Genomic DNA, 18,501 nt, shown 5'->3' on the forward strand with positions numbered 1-18,501 from the left:
AATTATTGCGTATTCAGTTTCTCCGCACACGTAAATATTTCATTGGCAAGGACGACAAAGGATTGCTTCGCCACTGCAAACAGAACAGCGGTTATATTCAATCAATGCTAAAAAACACAAATGGCGAGTGCATTATGCATTTCGCGACATTTCCTTAAAGCTGGCCAAGATCCTGCAAATCCACAGAATAATTCCGAATATACTGCTCAAAATATCCTAACCCCATGTCAATGAAATGCGTACTTCTGGGAATCGGAGGGTGGAAATACATAAATCTAAAATTCCAAGCGCCAATAAATTTTCATTTTGATAAACCCCCGTAAGCCTTTTCATGGCCGAAAACAAACTTCTGTGATTTATGAAGTTCTCGGCTACTGCTCGACTCCTTGGGCAATAAAACACAGAAGCCCATCACTGTCGTCTATGGACACGATACAAAACTTGTGCCCCCTCATAAGTATTCCAATTTTAAAGACTCGAGTGAGAGACGCGGAATATAAAAATATGAATCACTAATCTTTATGGGGCGAACCAGTGTTTTTTCAGGCCATAAAGCGCGAAAAGTTTTCTCGCAAATAAACCAAAGTGTCGATGCGTTGATAAAAACCGTTCATTTGTTAATAAAATTTTCATAAAAATCAACGATTTAAATTACAATAACATGGCATTTGCTGGCCGTTTGGTCACAGCTTGTCCTGATGGAAATCCATAAACAAAATGAGACATGTTTGCCCTCCAATATTGCTGATTTTCGCCCGCTGCGAGGGTTATATCCGGATAACGATGGGGGACATGTCATCATGGCCGACATTTGCGTCAGCTGGCGATCAAAGTCAAATTAAATTGGAACAACTTTCCGATGTCACATATTGCGCATAGAAAATGACTCGTTGTGCACAGAAGAAATTGCTTAGTGCCAATTATGGATTTTTGTCTGGAACGTGACCAAATAAGTAGAGAAAATAACGCACATGTGAAAGCTGAAAAAATTGCTAACACTTTTTGCCATAATTTAGTTAATGGAAAATGCGCGCCAGGTCTAATCCCCCGTTTTATTTCGAAATATATTCACAAACGCATCTAGCTAATTTGCATTTACATTAATCGATTGACTTTGGGCTTTATTCATTTATTAATGTGTTAATTAGCTCAATTATTGCGCGGCTAACACTGCGTATGCGCGATATCTAAGCCCACGGCTCACAGTTTCCCATATTCAGTTGTTCAGAGAATTCCGGCCACTCGTTACAGCCCAAAACGGCATATTTATAAACATTTCATTACGGGTGCTTCCCTATGTGTGTACGGCATCTGTTGTTTTTTCAATTTAGGCTCCTTTCGATATGTTAAAAAAACTGGAAGGCTGAGGAAGCATTCCGCCTGCTGGCAATGGATACTTTTCACCATGTGCCTGAAAGCCGCGCTAGTGTGCATGGAATTTCCCTTTATTTTCGTAAGCTTTGGACTAACTTACTACTTCTTAAAAGGAGATTCGGAAAACTTGGCTGAGAACGGTATCTACTACTGTGTTCACATGGTATCCCAAGTGGCCATGTCCACTATATCAACCTTTTGGCTGTTGCTTCTATGCCATAGTTCATCCTACAGCTCAATGTTCGTATCCGTGGGGAATAGAGTTCTCCAGATGGATCGAGTGGTCAGGAGATCCTTCGCAGATAAACACATCAGATATGATGAGTCGCTTGTGGTCAGTTTCGTGATCAAAGTCTTACTTACTATGCATCATATAGTGGCGCAATATACGCCTCACGACAAAGTGATAGTCAATGTTCGATTTCCTACAGTGAATGTGATTATTTTTGAACTATACTATTGCTGCTACTTCCTGTATCAACTGCTTCTGCTAAGCTGGCTGCAAGCCATAAACACTTTCTTAAACTCTTATATTGAAAACGTAAAAGACCGTGGTCAAATTAGTACCGAGTTGAGCCGCAAGTTAATATCCGTCTTCGATATCTACAAAGAGATGGGCACCATTCACTTCCGGATGACCAAGACTTGGTTGAGGGCCTCGTCCATGCTGTTCATCAGTATTTACTATACCGCCCACGAAAGTACCTACACGTTTTACTGCTTGTTTGCCTTGTCTGAAACACCGATGATCGATCGAGTTTACGTGTTAATTTTTAAAAAACTGGGCACCTGCTTACATCCACTTCTTGCGGTCCTGCTTATGGGAACAGCCAACGATCGATTGAGACAACTCGAAACTCAGCTCTCGCAAAATATCCTTCTCGTGGAGCTCCTTCACACGCCGCAGGATCATTTAGTCCTGCAAAAGTTTGCCAGACTCATAAGCTGCAAGGTAAGCTTGGCACTTGATATTTGTATCTTATTTATTTTGTTATGTAACCACCCACAGTATCAAGTTCTTCTACTGCAGCAGCAATCTCTGCCCATTCGGAATTTTATCTGGAACAGAAAAATCATTTGCGATCGCGATCTTGTCTTTGAAATCTACATTTACCTCATCATCAATGCCATAACATTTCTGCAGTTTTTGATAACTGACAATAAGAGCGTGTGCGAAGAAGGACTTTAGGAGTTTACACAGAATTACAGAGAATTATCTTTTAAGCTGTAATTACAATTAATTTAGATATCAATCAATGTCAAGTGTAAAGTGATTTGAATAAAAGGAAATATCCCTAGTCATGATTCAATTAACTAGCTGATTGCTATAGAGAAAAGCAATGGTAAGTTCAACCAGTTTCAGTTTATAAAGACAACATGGAGTCTTTGGAGTGCTTGACCCGCCGTTTCCTGGAAGTTATCTTCTCTCTACTGGCCTTGGTTCCACTTCCTCCTATTTCGCAGGTGGGATGGCTGTTTTTATCATTGGCCATTCGCTGCTGTTGGATAGTTTACATTATATATTTGCTGGACGTTGCCATCAGCTTTTCGTGGGTGGCCATCGAAAGTGTGGGAAATGCAGTGGGCACCATGCTGTTCGTGGGAAACTCCGTGCTGGGATTTGCGCTCCTGCTGGAGAGTGTCCTGAAGCAGAAGACCCACAGCCAGCTGGAGGATCTGCGAGTCCAGACGGAGTTGCAGCTGCAAAGACTTGGAATGTTCGGGAGATCTCGCCATGCGGCATACCTATTGCCACTTATTGGAGTGCAGTTTACATGTGATCTTGTGAGACTTGTGACCAATTTCGGGGAGCCGGTATCGCCCGTGTTTAATATTTCCTTACCACTAATGTGGCTACTTCGGTATCGATATGTCCAGCTGGTGCAGCACGTCATGGATCTGAACCAGAGATCGATCCAGTTGCGCCGATCCCTGCTGTGCCTGGCCTCCGGAAATGATCTGTGGCAGCCCTACGGAGTCCACGAGTTCCTTCAACTCCAGGCCCTGCGCACCACCTACGAAAGGATCTTCGAGTGCTACGAAACCTTCAGCGACTGCTATGGATGGGGAATGCTGGGACTCCATTTGCTGACCAGCTTCCAGTTCGTGACCAATGCCTACTGGATGATCATGGGCTTGTACGATGGCGGCAATGTCCGTGCCCTGATCTTCAACGGAGCCACGGGGATCGACTTTGGCACTCCGATTGCCACTCTATTTTGGCACGGCGATTCAGGTGCGGAAAATGTAAGTAATATTCAGGGAAACTTTAATTAAGATTTGAACTCAATCCTGACCACCTTTACACGCCCCCACTGTTAATCAGCAATGTGAATTTAAGGTCAATCAATCAGGCAGGAATATGCTAAGTGCAAGTTTCTGGCAAATCATAGTTAATGAACGATGACAATGATGGATTGTCACTTTGTCAAGTACGTCTACTGAATTTCCATCCAATTAAATCCTATTTAGTAACAATGTTTCCACCGACAAGAGTGCAAGCAATCTCACGAGTGGTCCTTAAGATTTTCCATCTCATTTTGGTGGCATTTTCTTTGAGATCAAGTAGACTACCTCGTTTGGTCCTGTGGTTACGGTTTCTGGGTTGGCTGACCTGGTTTATTTTCATATGGACTCAAAGTGTGATATATGCCCAAACGATTGACTGTCCTTTGGACTGCTCACTGCGGCATATGCTCACATTTTTCCAGACGCTCTCACATGCCTTCATTGTGGTTACCTCCTTCCTTGATGGCTTCCGAATCCAGCAGGACCAGTTGGACGAAGCGATTGCGTTCGAGGACTCCGATCCCTGGTTGGCCTCCACTGTGCTGGCGATGCTGGTTCCCATTTTGGGAGTCGAGTATTTGGTGTGCTCGAACGCGCCAGAATATGCCTTTCGTATCAGGGTCTATCACCTGAAAACGCTGCCCAGTTTCCTGGCACTGCAGATGCAGATTATATCCTTTATCCTGGAAGTTATGAAGGTGAACATAAAGGTTCGCCAGACCAAGCTGCAGCTGCAGATCCTGGCCAGGGAATTATCCTGTCGTTGGCCGCAGAGTAAGCAAAAGCCGCAGTTCTTCGACCAGCAGATCCATCGAGTCAAAGACCTAAAAAGGCGCTATAATGACCTGCATTATATGTTTGTTCGGATTAATGGCTGTTTTGGAGGCAGCCTTCTGACCATCATCATTGTTTACTTTGCGCTCTTTGTTTCCAACTCCTATTGGCTTTTCGTGGATATCAGAACTCGACCCTGGAGGATATATGCCAACTTGCTCAACTTGGGGTTTATTTTCAATGTGGCCCTGCAGATGGCAGCTGCTTGTTGGCACTGTCAACAAAGCTATAATCTAGTGAGGACACTGTGAATAGCTCTGCGTCCCTTAAACCTATCGTATCCATCTTTTCAGGGTCGGCAAATCGGTTGTCTAATTTCGAAGTTGGTAAAACCGCAGGGCAGCAAACGATACAATGATTTGGTGAGCGAATTTTCGCTGCAAACACTGCACCAGCGCTTTGTGGTCACCGCCAAGGATTTCTTCAGTCTCAATCTGTATCTGCTCAGTAGCGTAAGTACATCGAAAGGCACTGAAAGATAAAGTTACTAACTAAATTTCCATTCAGATGTTTGCAGCTGTGGTCACATATCTGGTCATTCTCATACAGTTCATGTTTGCCGAAAGGAGTTCAAAGCGAAGCAGCGGATGAGAGAATTCAGTTAACAATAGTAGAATAAAGTGTAGTAACATATATTGCATATATATTTCCTAGTTTCATTTCCCAAAAGAGTCTGGATAGTTTGCAGCCTGAATGAAACTATTTAAATGCTCAATGATTTAATTATGAAACACACATTCTCTCGGCAGCAGTTTCACTTTGTCACAGTGTCTCCTATAAGTGTGTAACCCTAATTATTTATGCCGCCCACGAGTTGGGAGTGGGTTGAGCTGAAAGTTAGATTGCGCAAAGTTTTATCTTCGTTTTTCTTAAGCGCATTTTACAAGTCCAAAAGGATGAGGAAGGATGCGGATGTGGATGTGGATGCGGGGGCGAAAGGCGAAGGGCAAAGGAGGCAGCAGAACTACTTCACGCATATTAAACTGACATTTCACAAGCAGAAAACTTTTTCTAATATGCAAATTCATGGCGACTAGGACAGAACTGGGAGTGGGCTGAAACAGCCGCACATCCTTGAATTAACACGTGCGAGTTCGCATTAATTTGTGTAAACTGGTGTTGGAACTGCTCGGGGTTACTCGCCGGATATGGCAAGGATCCGGATCTGGATCTGTATATGGTGGCAGCTAGGAGTAGTGTTCGAGGAGCAGTTTTTGTCGTTAGCTATGCAAATGCCGGGCCATGTAAATATTATTTACCGCACCAGCAGATGCTCAAGATGTAACTGTGCCGCCACTTCTGGCCCAAATTAGCATATAACAACTGTGGCAGTCGCTTATAAATATTTATGAGCCGCCTGGATTAGCACCACTTGCCGTGTACTCTTTTTGCCGCTTAAATTACTCGGCTTTGGGCTAAAAATACTATCAGCATTGCAGCATTAGCTTTCCATGCTAACCGGGTGTTAATCCTTTTCCAATACTTATAACTCGCCGGATATGGACATGTCCAAGTAGAGTCTCATTTGCGGGAAATGCCTGCCCTTCACCAGCGTCTGCCGATCCCTCGAAAACTATGTGAGTGAATTGAAGGAGCACTCTCTGCACAGCCAGAGGTTATCCAAAAGGTATTCCACTTGAATGGGAGCAACAATGAAGATCCTGTGAGCAAGGACGATTGGCATTGTCATTTTCAGATAGTTGCAATGTATTTTGTACAGTAAATTGTCCTATAAGTCTATATCTTTTTACTGGGTAAAGATACTATGCCATAGTTCTTACCTTCACAACTCAATCTAAGCGTTTTGGGCATTGCTGTTTAAGTTTTGCTCGGAGGGAGATGGGGAATGCTAATTGGTTTTTAGTGAATTATTAGCCAATCCAACTTTTAGGACTAATAGAAACTTGCATGCATGAATATTTTATCCACTTTGCGAACTGTTCAACTTTTTTGATGAATTCCCAATTTGAAGGAGGCTTTGTCTTCCCACACAGCCCCGAGCAGCGAATCATTTTCGGGGGAAGTTTTTAAATATTCATAAAATTTGAACGGACACAACTTTCGAAATTGAATTAGTCAAATGAACAAAAGTTCATTTACACTCCACATACGAGGCTCGGTTGTCCATACTTACAGAAAGCTTTGTGTGTGGCAAAGCCGAGCTCCGAAAGTTGGAATAAATGACTAATTAATGCAGAGTGTTCCGTATTGGGTCATGTGTGCGGTTTGCAACCTCAAACCCCATTTCATAGCCGTTCCCATAATTCAGGCCTTTGTTTTATAGTTGGCAATCTATTGCGATTTGTTGGCTAGCTGGAAAATATGGTTTTCCCCCATTTTCTGCATCGGACGCAGTGTGTGAAAGCGAAATTGAAGTTTTATGCTAATTCCAGCACCAGACCCAACCCCAGCCCCATCTCCCCCACTGGCTCCCATTCATCTGGCTGAGCCCAGGACCTTATCTAGTTGTCGAGTCCTGTCAACACAAGGCATTACAAGGCAATTACGAATTTGTTTATGGCTCTGACTCGTCTCGTCGACGTGCCACTGGCCCACAGCACTCGAAGATCCATCTTTCTCGGCAAGCTGGGATGGATTCGGGCCATGGAAAAAATTCACTTGAAATCGGATTCAATTTGAGTGGAAAGCCAGGTTTTGTGCACGGAACAGCCTGTGGCCTTATCATTAGCAAGGCCAATAGAAATCATTCCGTTCCACAATATGTGGCTATATCTGTTTGAATTTTCAAAATGCTAATTGGGCTGTACCTCTGGGTAAAGATTGAGTCTCATAAAAGGTGCTCATTTGTTGAATAATTGAAGACTCCGATTGGGAACATATAACCATTTACAAAACTTGTACCAAGAATAATTAATGCAATGTTATGGTTTTAGTCAGTTATTAATAGCCAAGAGTTCCGCTTCATACTCGCAAGCAATTGAGAATTATGAGCCACTCCCATATGCAATCACTTCCCAGCCTAATGTTCTTTTCCAACTCCAATCCCAGATGAAGAATTTAATCAAGAGGCACTCGAATTTGTTGGGGACACATGTATGTACATGTACAAATATAAATGTAGTACACATGGCCCATAAGTCAGGCCTAATAAAATTCCACTCTGCCAAATTCGAACGACAAAAGTAATCTCCCAACTCTGGCAGGACCACAAGGAAAAGGCGAAAGGCAGTGGGTGGCTTGGGGTGAAAAAGTGCGTCACTTAAAACTTTTGCACTCACTTGACCAGAAACTTTTATTTTCCGTTAGCAAATTTCCCACGGGTAAACCGGAGAAGTAACAAAATGTATATGTATGTATGTCTGTATGTAGCCCGGGCGTCTTGGCGAACAAAACTTTTTTCGTGTCCACAAATTGAAAATATTTCACAGTCATATTTAATTTTGGCAGACCGTTGGACCCACCCCCACCCGGTTGGACTAAAATCTCCGAGGTAATCAAAGATGTTTGGAAGGTCGGATCGGGTATATGCACTTAATTACTGGGGATGCTGCTCGCTGGCGAGAACTGGGAAGTGATACGGCTTAAGTTTCAACCTTGTTTACCCGTCACGGGGCAATAAAAATGGAAAAGTCTACACGGACAAAGGAGAATAATGAGCGCCTGGGAAAAAGGAGTAGGGCGGTGGAGGAAAACGGAGGAAAAACTAAATAAATAATTCAGTATAAAATGTCAGGAGCACTGGGAGCGTTGGCCAGGACAACGTAGATGTCTCGGGAAGTCGTCGCCTCTCAGCTGCAGTCAAGGAAGCAATTGTATTGTCTGACTGCTGTTTTCCACTTTAGTTTGCCACGCCCCAATCGCAGACGCCGCCCATTTGCCCATTCGCCCACCACCCACCGCCGCCTTCCGCCCACTGGTAACTTGTTGACGTTGATAGTCGTACGTGCCGAAGGTGAATGGCATCTGTGGACGCGAAATTGAATTCGTGCCTGGAAGTTCCCGCTCCCGATCCGCCAACTGGATTGAGTCGCACTGGGATACGGGGAAACTGGGATACCGGGATGGCCAGGATGTGTCAGGTGGCTTTACCTGCTGACTTCAATATTTTGTCGCATTACGTTGACAATTTAGATGTTTGTCTCGCGCATTCTCGCAGGATTCAATTTGGAGCAAATGCAGCCCGTCGTCAGCCAGCCGGGGAAATCTGCAAAGTTAACAGTAAGCCGGTAAGGGATGCATGAATCTGGGCATGGTCCCTGCCCTCCACATGGACATGTCCCGATCTGAGGCGAATGCTTACATAAAAATCAGCTGTCTATGTCCTGGCCCAGTCGTTCATTAGAGTTGTAATGTCCCTCCCTTCTAGCCATCAAATCTTTTCCACAACAATGGGATTTTATAGTTCATTCCTGGCCATCGAGCAACGAATTCCGGATGATCTGTAGGTATCTCTCTATTCAATAAGTTTTAATTACATATTTTGTGTAACTACCAAATAATATTAGTCTTAATCGTTGATTTTTAGTAATATCTTTTCACATAATTCCAAAAACTTAGTACTATCAATATTTTGCGACTTTGCGGTAACTTGACCTAGGTCAGAATGTCCATTCACTATCCTGATTTCAATTTACGTTTTTAGCTTCCAAATACTCTCACAAGCAAGTATAAAAATTGCCACAATTTTTTGCTCTCGCTCTAAAAATGTCACCATCTGGGGGTTGAGGGTCCTTCAATCCTCCGTCCACTTGCCGCAACGCCCGAGATTGTAATGTGACTGTCGCTGGCAGCAGCCCACCACCCACCAAACACCCACCCACTAGCCTGGATGGCATTTCATTGTTGTGCTTTTCTTTTCCCATTTTATTTATATAATGTGTCTCGAATGTGTGTCTGCGGGTGTGTGAGAGTTTTTCTATCAAAGCGCAGGAAACACGTGCGGGTAAAACATTTTTCAAGCTTTTAGCGCTGCATACAAATCAACCCCGAAAAAACAAAAAAAAATCCCATTCACAATAATTTGTTGAACTTCATAAGAGCCAGCGCTTTGGGTTAGTCGGATCGGATGAGTTGGGTGGTTTACGTGGTTTGGGTGGTTTGGGTGGTTTGGGTGGTTCAGTTTCCAGTCAGCTGTTGCACTATGTAAAACCCAAGTACAATAGATCTGAGGAAAATTAAAAACGCAAAACGCCAGGCGAGCAGCACTGACGTACGTCGGCATGTGAAATCATAGTTTCGCTTTGGTTTTTTGCCAGACTAATTGGGTTTCATTTCATATAATTCAAGGCACTTACTTATCAAACTTCATTTCCGTCTTCCTCGGGCTGTGAGCTGCATATGCCAGTGTGCCCATTAAAATGCCACAAATGCAAATTAATTTAATTGAATCCAATTTGGCATTCGCATTATCTTTTTCATTGTTCCCCCAACTTTACAACTGCAATTGCGTGGGGATGGAGATTATGTGGGCTGGATTAACCGCACGCTGGGAACTATTTTGTAATCCAGATTTATAAATTTATGCTAATGTGCGGTCCTAAGCGAATAAACCTTTATTCAAGTCTAAAAGCTTATTAGCAAGTCTGGCGAAATTTCTCTAAAATGGGCTTAGTCTGTAATTTAAAGGATGTGAAGATGGCATGAATAATTGTGGTCAGTCGACGACTTAAAGCTGCTGTATTATGTCTTATACCATTTTTACTGTAATTAGGTTGTTCTTAACACTGCAGTAAGTCGGTATTTAAATATAATATTAATATAATATTAAGTATAAGCTCTATACAATAATTTCATAAATAACAGCGGATTAGCAGCACTCGTTTAAATTGTTAACAGAATTATAGCAAAGGGGGACTTCCTGTTAAGATAGCGGATAAAATGCGGATAACTTTCCAAAAGAGAAAAATGTTAAAAGTGTATGGGTAGAATTGGAATGGCGAAACCCACCACTGTTGATTAGCAGCACAATAACAGTGAATAAGCGCGCTTCTGCGCAGTCCGTTATCCGGTGCTCCGTGGGGTGTGGTGTATGGGGGTGGGTTCGTTCGTTGTCGCTCGGGTCACTCGCTGCTGCCGCTGCTGGTGAATTTAGTCTGCCTGCTGCACTCGAATCGCGTGGTGGACGCCACGTTATCGGTTTTCGCCGGCTTGCTGCCCAAAAATCACGAGTTTACGAGTTCGGGGGGTGGCGTTTCCACCCGGTCTGAAACTGCGAAACGGCCTATGCCAATGCCAATGTGTGCAGAACATGCTGCAACATAAATTAAATCGAATTAAATCCGCACAAGATGCACACTAAAGTGAAAATATTGCAATAATTCGCCTCGCTTGTGTGCTGCACATTTCCGTTTTCCCGGCCTTAATACTTATGCCGCATTTCAAGTTCGAAACGGAAAGTAAATGAGCTGAAGGTAAGGCGCCGCACTCACAGGGAAATCGATACGATTGGCCGGTCCTATTCTTTAACACAATTCTGGGAAAACGTCCTGCTCGCCCGGCAGCTAGAAACATAATTAAATTACAACAGATGAGTTCATAAATATCTCAATTTATTGCCACCTTTCGGGGGAAGTGAACCATATTTCACACGGTCCATAAGGCAAGTTTAAAGTTAAAGCCCGGTGACTTTCTCTTCGCACATCCTGCGGAATGCGGGATGGGATTTTAAAGTCGAGGGCAGTGTTTAATTTATGGCACAAATAGCCGGGCATGCACACCTATACGTACGCAAGGAATGGCACGGAATGCCATTCATAAACAACGTCCAGCACCGGAACAGACAGCATATTAAAAATGTGACTATAACCTTGGCTTCCAAACAAGCTGTGGGCGGGCAGGCTATCTTGGCACCCATGCCGCCTGCACTTCCGCTGCCGCTCCCGAATCCTGGAAACCGCACCAAGGCCACAGCCACAGCCACAGGCATTGCACCACCACCCCAGCCAGTGGTGCCCAACTATCGATGCATCAGAGCTCCCACCTCAGCTTAAATCCGGCCATTAACCCATTTCCTTAAAGTGAGAGGATGTAGGAGTAGAGATTTCTGAACTATTAAAATCTTATTTTAAGTTAGTTTAGTTAGTGTTTTGGTTATTTAATTTGATAATGATATAGTACAATTTGTAGTCTACAAAGCTTGGCGTGAAAACAGTGAAGTTAGCACCACTGACTGAGGACCTCCTTCTAGGCAATCCCTTCTTGCACCCCGCTCTGGTTGCTGGTTGCTGTTTGTTATTTGTTATTTTTACTGTACACATGACAATAACGCCGGCGGCAGGCACAGCTCCTCCTGCATCTCCAGCATCCCCAGCCTCACATTTTCCCTGGGACTGTAATGCATCGTGGAGGAGGAGGATCGGCTCGGCACAAGAGCGTCTAGCAGCTAGCCCATCAGAATCCTTTCCAGCTCGGCCAGCTCGGGGCTTGTGCAATAGTTTCAAGTGGCCGGGCAACTTTTTCCATTATGAATGGTGCGGTTGCGCTTTTTTCCATCCATTATTTACGAGTTTTGAGTGCAAACTTGTTTCGCCAGCAAACAAGTGGCGGCCAGAGGATTAGAACACTCGCTCGACCGCTTTGGAGCGGTGTGGGATTCCGGAGGGGAGTCCGGGCACTAAGTGCTAAAGTTGCTGCCATAAGCCAAAGACAAAGCCACGCCTCCTTCGAAAGGGGCCAGCCGGATATTGTTTGAATCCCAGAACCAATTTGATGCCCCTCAATTACTCGTCTTTCCATATTCATAGCACACTTTATGCTGATTTTCCAGAGTCCTTTGGCATTCCGTTCCCATTTCGATGGTACGAGTATATGGTACTTTGTTAGTTTCCAAGTGATTTCTACAGTCTAAATAGCTACAATTTCTGTGTTGTTCTATATGCCATAAGGAGTGGCAAAGTTTTTCGCTACCGATACGAGTGTGATGAACTTTTATGTTCGCCGCTTGTTTCTCGTGGACTGCAATTTTGATAAAAAGTTTCGAACATGTCTGGTCTGGTGGTGGTGGGTCGATGCATTAATGCGTGTGCATAATTTTCAAAATCACTTGAGTATTTTGCGAAACAAAGTCAGAAGTTTCGGCAACTTGTTTCACGCACTTGCAGGCACCGCCCACAAACCACCGCCTCCCAGCCACCCAACCACCCCACCACCCAATATCAGAGGCTAGGCCGTCGCAATCTGCCGCCATGCACAAGTTCTCTCGTGCGGAGAGAGAATGTTCTGCATTCTCTGACATTGATAAATGATTTCCCCCCAACCCCCCTAAAAAGTTTAGCTGAAGAAAACCCAAAACAAGCGGGCCAACGGGGCGGATGGGCAATGCTGCTTGCAAAATGCATTCATGGCAGCAAAGCAAAATTGTTGTTGCTCACTAAACCGTGAACGGAGAAATTCGCCTGCTGGAATTATCGCAGCCCGGCTTTCTCGAGGACCAGTGACAAGGGCCAAAAAGGCAGAGCCTGAAGAAATCATAAATAAAATATAGAAGTAGTACAGTAGTGTAAGTACACTGGCCTGGTGCTTGTGCCCAATTTAATTATCCTCGGCAGCAAGAAAGAAGTGGCCTGGCCAAGAAATTTCATTCACTTAAAACTCCGGGGCGAAGTTCCGCCAAGCGAATGCAAATGAAAAGCCACAACGCATGCTCAAGCCGAGTTTTCAGTTTGAGTTTCCCGCCAGGCCCCCGCCATTTTCCGGCTTTTCCCCCGGCTCAACATGTAATTAGAGTGCGAGGAGTGCGCGCGGTTGCCAAAAATGTTGTGGTCGTGGGCGCTTTGATGTATATATATATATATATTTTGCGACATATATGCATGTGCGAATATCTGTGGAAAATGTAAATGTAAGTCTCAACATCTGGCTGGCCGCAAAAGTTCAAGTTTGCTGCTTGTCTGCCGCCGCAGTCCTTTCTCGAGTTGCCTCGCCTGCGTGTAAATTGGACGAATGTGTCGTTATGTCGATGTGTTGACATCCAAAGTGCACGGAAAGGACCCCCAGCAAAATAATAAAAAAAATGTGGCGAAAACTGCACAAACTTCGCTTCAAGTTGGCCAGAAGAGCAGCCGTTGGGTGGTGTGGGTGGTGCGGTCAAAACAGACAAAGTTATGCACTTGCAGTCTTCTTTTTTCAAAACTCCACACACACTCGAGTGTGCAACAATTTAAGCCAGATGTGGCATATATGTATGTATGAATGTATATGTGCATTGCGAAATGAGTCCTTCTTACGGTCTGCGTGGCTGAAATTGAAGGAGCAAGCTGTTGGAATGGACCAGAAAATAGGGATAAATATATTGAAAATGTATATTTTCTTATATTTTGCATATTCACATTAAAATAGAGCATATGTTTAAGTCTTTAAATGTGGCAAGTTAAGCTGCTGGAATCAACAGCCTTGCAATTACTATCATAAATAAATGCAAATTCACTAATTTCGAGCGTTAACCATTTAAATGGCGGATGGCCTGCTCTTCGAGTCCTGATCCCCGTGACTTATTCAAAACGGATACCAAACTCATCATTAATATCCTGCACATCGCACATAAACGCCGACTAGTTTATGTCCATATTGTATCGGGTATACTGTGCGGAATAAATTGCTTTTGAAATTTCTGCTCTTTGTACGTAAAAAAGGGGGAATGAATGCTGAAACGCATTATTAACGCACATAAAACTCGCATATAAAGTGATTTAAATTTATTAAATATAAAACGCCACCACAACGCAACGCAACGCATCGCGCCGAAGATGTGAGCGCATAACAATTGCAATAAAATTTAACGTGCTTCGATAAAAAAGAGTATGAAACCGAATGAAAACAACAGCGGAGCGGAACGATCCGCTTGCCAGAAGAGAACTTCATTACTTGTTTCAATGGATGGGAAATGCGGAAAAGTGCAGAGGCAGGAGGCAAGCGGGGAAAAGCAACGAATATGATGGAAAAACCGCTCACAATGGGCTCGACGGATACGGGACCATACTTCCATACTTTCATACAACCAACAAGCAACAACCAACAAATGAAGCGAATGAGTCAGTCGGGCCATCAACAAAGGAGCGCGTTAAATGTTTTATATTTAAGAGCTCGCCAAAGAGCATTCAGCCGGGCATAGCCATTCCTCCCCCTCCACTTGTATAGAGCACGGCCTCGTCATGAATAATTATGATTTTCAATTTAAAGAACATTTTCCCACATCACTGGCCATTTAATTGCTTTTCCTTCGATCGACTCGATACGGAAATTGACTTATCGACGTCGCTCTGCGAAAATGTTAGAGGTGCCGGCAAATTGAATTCAATTGTTGAGCCATTTTAAGCTGCTTCCAGGAATCCACTTTATAACAAATATTCCTCGTGTTTTTGCCATTAAAAAAATTAAAGTTGCTTGAAAGCCATGCGAAACAGATGGATAATAATGCTAGAAATCTGTATAAAAAGTCGGTTTGGCAAATCAAAAATGTGTTTGTGCTCACTCTAAGTATAATTTATGCGACAGGCGGTAATGTTATTATTTCAAATCAGGGGAATTATTATTGCACTGCCGTTGGATACACTCGCATATATAAATGAATATCATTTTGATTCCGCACTGCATGCAAATGGAATAAAAACGTGGCTAATTTTCCTTCCGCCTCCAAACGAAATCAATGCCAACTGTCAGCACGACATGCCACCCAAAAACTCCATTTCGTTTGTGGCTGAATAAAAACAATAAATAATAGAAAAATGCGCATAGAAATTGCCATTGAGATGGGTGAGGAATGGGGTGGGGGGTGCTGAAAATGTGCGTGACACTCGCTCCACTGTTGGGCTTTCAAAGTTCTCTATAAGAAAAGAAATAATCGAAACAGACTTCAAAGTACCCTGGATAAATGGTACTATATAGCTAAGTTAAGATTGAGCAATTATATGACAATTAGAAGTAGCTCCCTTGGAACTTTCTTAAAAAAAAGTGTTGGAAATATGTAGTATAAATTAGTTGAGAGTGTAGAATAGAAAAGCCCAAGGAGGTAGCTTTCTAGTCTAGCCTGCTCCTTCGACTTCGATTTTAAAATGTGTCCTTTGTGCTGCCATTGCCATATGCGCATTTTCACACAATAGACAACAGATACATTTTGGCGGCTGCCATCCTGACAGAACTGACATCGACGACGGCTATTGATTTACACGGGAAAATGGTGGAAAATGGCGGGGAGGGGGGAAATGCGCCAGAAATCCTTTTACTAATTAGGCAGCACATTTTCAATTACGCGCCGCAACGTAGCACAATGGATAGCACTACATACGTACATATAGATATTCTCCGGCGAAAGTGGGAAACTGCGAAAAAGAGAAACGAATTTCATACTAATGAATCGAAAACAATTGTCTGACATCAAACAAACAGCGCGATGGCATGTCAGAGATATTTAATAGCCGGCCGCAAAATAATTACCCCGAAATAATTTACTAAGAATTAGATACAAAGCCAAACAAAACAAAAGCGGGCAGCTTGCGCAATATAAATTAGAATTTGTTGTTTAATTGGAAATTTGATGCGAATTGTGCTGCACCAACGCAGCCCGCTTAGCCAACGAGCAAATTGAGCTTTTCTCGACGTATTAAATTTCATCAATATGTACCCATTATTCCCCCAGCATGAGCTTCATTATTTCTGAAAATAAAACGTGCACCCCCCATTCCCCCGGGCAGCAACTTGCTCTTCCTGGATTACTTTACACGGCAGCAGGCATGGCAGTGAGGTCCTGGCAGAAGGATCCATCCGGTTTGGCCATCAATTAGATGCTCTCCTTGTGCTGGACACTCGTGCAATGGAAACCCACATTTAATGGGGAGCACAATGGGTAACCAGCTCGTCATGGGGTGCATAGAATTTCATTTTAGAATCCGCAAGGCCATGACTTGAATGCATCGAATTGAATCGATCTTGATATTTCGAAGCACTCGAAGGACTGACCATCTGATTTGCCGACTAGTGTGGCATTTCATTAGGAATTTTTTGGCAATTTTATAAATAAATTCTGCAGCTGACTGAACGCATTCGGCTTCACCGAAGCCACACGTTATAAAAACACTTCTATGCATCAAAAACATAATATTTAATAAATAAATATTTCACATTTTCCTTGCAGTGCCACCGTGAAACGCAGACAAAAAAATAACACATGCAACGAATCCGGCAAGGATCAACAGCATTTTAATTAAACCACAACGAATTCACTTGATGGCAAAACATGAATACGCAAAAAAGCATCGTTGTTGCTGTTAAAATTCCTTACTTGCATAAAATATGATATGCATAAAATTTTAATACTGCCATTTGCGTTAATTAAACCATGAGCAATTCCAATCACCGGAGCCACACAAAGCCACTCGCTTAAAAATGCACACTCCCAAGTGCCGTCGTCCGAGGTAAGTTGTGAAAACAAACACAATAATAATATGAGATATTGCCCACGTCTTGAAATACAATATTTTCATACAATTATGTGAGCCAAGGCGCGAGGGGCGGGGGTAAATTTAATAAGAGCCGAGAGCTTTTCTACACATTCAAAATATTTTGACAAGTTTTTCAATAATGCAATAAAGTTGCCAACAGGGAAGCTAGCTGGTTGGGGGGAGGTTCTTTTTCCCAAGGCGCTCCAAGGACACTCCTGATGAAATGAAAATATTGCCCACAATTTGTTAGGTCCTGGCCGAGAACGTGGCCCGGAAGTGGTACTGGTCAGGAGCCGTCTTCCTGGCCATTTGCGGCTACTTGTTTATCTTCCTGCATTACTTGCTCCTTCTGCGTTTCGCGTTTTGCGTTGCTCCCCGCCAGAAAGAAAGATTTTTCAATAGACCAGAACGGCGGACGGGCAACGCATAAACAAATAATAAAAAAATAACACAGCAGCGGCCAGCGCGACCCTGGCAACGACCTTTGGGCCACTCATTTGTCAAGGCGGTGGATGAAGTGGAGTGGAGTGGGCAGTCCAGCGGCTCAGGAAGGAAGCCAAGCACCCGCGGCCCCAGGCATTCATCTTGGTGCCTGGCAACCAAGACATATGGCCGCGCTCCGAGCAAATCGCACTGCTCCCGTTGGCCAAAACAAATTAAAGCCCCACTTTAAGGCCCAGCCAACAAATCAAGTCCTCTGGCCAACTGGCCAAGTCGGAGTGAAAACCAGGTCCTGACACCACCGCAACGAAAACGAGACGCAGGAGACAATTTTTACAGGATTTACCTGACCGGCATAAGTAATCAGAGTTGATTCAAGCGCCAGCCAGGGCCAATCGAACTCTAAACTGTCGTCCGAAAACGATTTGGACACAATACTCAAATCGGGATTCGCAGGGCAGGGACACGAGGCCATCAATCTATGGGTGCTTCCTAAATCAGATTCACTGAAGAAAATATTTTCGTTCAAATAAAATATTTGGAGATTGCTGTACAGGGATTTCTTCTATAAAGTCTCTTCCATTATTTACTTATTTAAGGATCCTTATTTTAGTTTAACTCAGGAATCCTTTTACAACTCATAATCATATCTTTCGCAACGAACCCATTCGAACGCAATAAACTGCCCCAAAAGGTATGCTATAAATTGTGGAACCAAATTAAAGTTTAAGCGTTTCGGGGAACTTGAGCAATTTCCTGACCTGAGACCTCGGCTAGCCGACAATGAAATCGATTAAGCACTGCATGTCCATGTACACATCCCCATCCCCGTCCACATCCACGTCCACGTCCTTGTCGATGTCCTCAAACATTTGCAGGAGCAACTCATTAAAAAGCATTAAACGCCAGGAACGGAAGTCATTGAGGCTATCAGACGGAGACACGCTTCCGTTTCTCTACTTGAACAGTTCCCTCCATTTTACTTTTTCTCCTCCTGTTTTGTCTTCCTCTCCGGCACAGATTTACGGGCCCAAAAGTGCGTGAAGAACGGGTCTGGGTAGCTGGCGGAAGGCGGAAGCTGCAAGCTGGAAGATGGAGGCAGTACGTCCGTCCGGCAGAGATTGTCACCGGGCCAATGGTGTTGGAGACTTCAAATGATTTATCGCCC

The 18,501-nt window shown here is 43.6% G+C and overlaps 2 protein-coding genes across 3 annotated transcripts in view; both read left to right on the forward strand.

Moving 5' to 3' along the window:
* The first annotated feature begins 2,751 nt into the window (after window positions 1-2,751).
* LOC117150831 (gustatory receptor 23a) lies at window positions 2,752-5,088 on the forward strand. Of its 2 annotated transcripts, none has more exons than XM_033317899.1 (3): window positions 2,752-3,621; window positions 4,791-4,949; window positions 5,005-5,088. In XM_033317899.1, exons 1-3 carry the CDS (start codon window positions 2,752-2,754, stop codon window positions 5,086-5,088), a joined length of 1,113 nt encoding a protein of 370 aa, XP_033173790.1. The 2 variants fall into 2 exon arrangements, with proteins under 2 accessions (XP_033173790.1, XP_033173789.1); XM_033317898.1 differs by lacking the exon at window positions 2,752-3,621 and adding an exon at window positions 3,852-4,733.
* A 5,475-nt stretch (window positions 5,089-10,563) lies between these two features.
* Window positions 10,564-18,501, forward strand: part of LOC117150288 (protein O-mannosyl-transferase TMTC1) — a 41,428-nt gene continuing 33,490 nt past the window's right edge. The window contains exons 1-2 of the mRNA XM_033317107.1: window positions 10,564-10,868; window positions 16,586-16,865. Of these exons, the coding sequence (XP_033172998.1) occupies window positions 16,837-16,865 (29 nt within the window). The 5' untranslated portion in view covers window positions 10,564-10,868; window positions 16,586-16,836. The remainder of the gene's footprint in view (window positions 10,869-16,585; window positions 16,866-18,501) is intronic.

The sequence above is a fragment of the Drosophila mauritiana genome, chromosome 2L (assembly GCF_004382145.1).
Source record: "Drosophila mauritiana strain mau12 chromosome 2L, ASM438214v1, whole genome shotgun sequence".
In the NCBI taxonomy this organism is placed as follows: Eukaryota; Metazoa; Arthropoda; class Insecta; order Diptera; family Drosophilidae; genus Drosophila; species Drosophila mauritiana.

Coding starts and splice junctions, on each gene's coding strand:
- LOC117150831 (XM_033317898.1), top strand. CDS start 3,852: ATGTTTCCACCGACAAGAGTGCAAGCAATCTCACGAGTGGTCCTTAAG. Junction 4,734..4,790: donor GTCAACAAAGCTATAATCTA/GTGAGGACACTG, acceptor CCATCTTTTCAG/GGTCGGCAAATCGGTTGTCT. Junction 4,950..5,004: donor ATCTGTATCTGCTCAGTAGC/GTAAGTACATCG, acceptor ATTTCCATTCAG/ATGTTTGCAGCTGTGGTCAC.